The sequence below is a fragment of the Sceloporus undulatus genome, unplaced genomic scaffold (assembly GCF_019175285.1).
Source record: "Sceloporus undulatus isolate JIND9_A2432 ecotype Alabama unplaced genomic scaffold, SceUnd_v1.1 scaffold_10259, whole genome shotgun sequence".
NCBI classification, from domain to species: Eukaryota; Metazoa; Chordata; class Lepidosauria; order Squamata; family Phrynosomatidae; genus Sceloporus; species Sceloporus undulatus.
Window position 1 is genome coordinate 1,386 of NW_024813178.1, and position 1,134 is coordinate 2,519.

At 57.6% G+C, this 1,134-nt stretch overlaps 1 protein-coding gene across 1 annotated transcript in view; it reads left to right on the top strand.

The window, feature by feature from the left end:
• LOC121918394 (uncharacterized protein DKFZp434B061-like) overlaps window positions 1–941 on the top strand; it is a 1,421-nt gene extending 480 nt beyond the window's left edge. Inside the window, exon 2 of the mRNA XM_042444448.1 lies at window positions 12–941. Within this exon, the coding sequence (XP_042300382.1) occupies window positions 12–941 (930 nt within the window). The remainder of the gene's footprint in view (window positions 1–11) is intronic.
• The last annotated feature ends 193 nt before the right edge of the window (window positions 942–1,134 follow it).

Sequence of the window (1,134 nt, forward strand, 5' to 3'; positions counted from 1 at the left end):
GCCTGGGGCAGACGGATGCCCGTCTGCCATGCAGCAACTCTCCCTCAGAGCACCGCCTGGGGCAGACGGATGCCCGTCTGCCATGCAGCAACTCTCCCTCAAAGCACCTCCTGGGGCAGACGGATGCCCGTCTGCCATGCAGCAACTCTCCGTCAAAGCACCTCCTGGGGCAGACGGATGCCCGTCTGCCATGCAGCAACTCTCCGTCAAAGCACCTCCTGGGACAGACGGATGCCCGTCTCCCATGCAGCAACTCTCCGTCAAAGCACCGCCTGAGACAGACGGATGCCCGTCTCCCATGCAGGAACCTTCCGTCAAAGCACCGCCTGAGACAGACGGATGCCCGTCTCCCATGCAGGAACCTTCCGTCAAAGCACCGCCTGAGACAGACGGATGCCCATCTCCCATGCAGCAACTCTCCGTCAAAGCACCTCCTGGGAGAGACGGATGTCCGTCTGCCATGCAGCAACTCTCCGTCAAGGCACCTCCTGGGAGAGACGGATGTCCGTCTGCCATGTAGGAACTCTCCGTCAAAGCACCTCCTGGGAGAGACGGATGTCCGTCTGCCATGTAGGAACTCTCCGTCAAGGCACCTCCTGGGAGAGACGGATGTCCGTCTGCCATGCAGCAACTCTCCGTCAAAGCACCTCCTGGGAGAGACGGATGTCCGTCTGCCATGCAGCAACTCTCCGTCAAAGCACCTCCTGGGAGAGACGGATGTCCGTCTGCCATGTAGGAACTCTCCGTCAAGGCACCTCCTGGGAGAGACGGATGCCCATCTGCCATGCAGCAACTCTCCGTCAAAGCACCTCCTGAGACAGACGGATGCCCGTCTGCCATGCAGCAACTCTCCGTCAAAGCACCTCCTGAGAGAGACGGATGCCCCTCTGCCATGTAGGAACTCTCCATCACAGGACCCCCTGAAACAGATGGCCAACTAGCCTTTGCTTAATGACCTCCAAGGAAGAAGACTCCATTGCTCTCCATTAAAGGAGTGTGTTCCACTGTCTAGCAGCCCTTACTCTCAGGAAGGGCATAGAATAATCATAGAGTTGGTGTTGGAATAGTAACAAGCTCTACACTTGAGCCATTACAGGGTTAATGACCATTACAGGGTTAATGGAGAGCTACTGA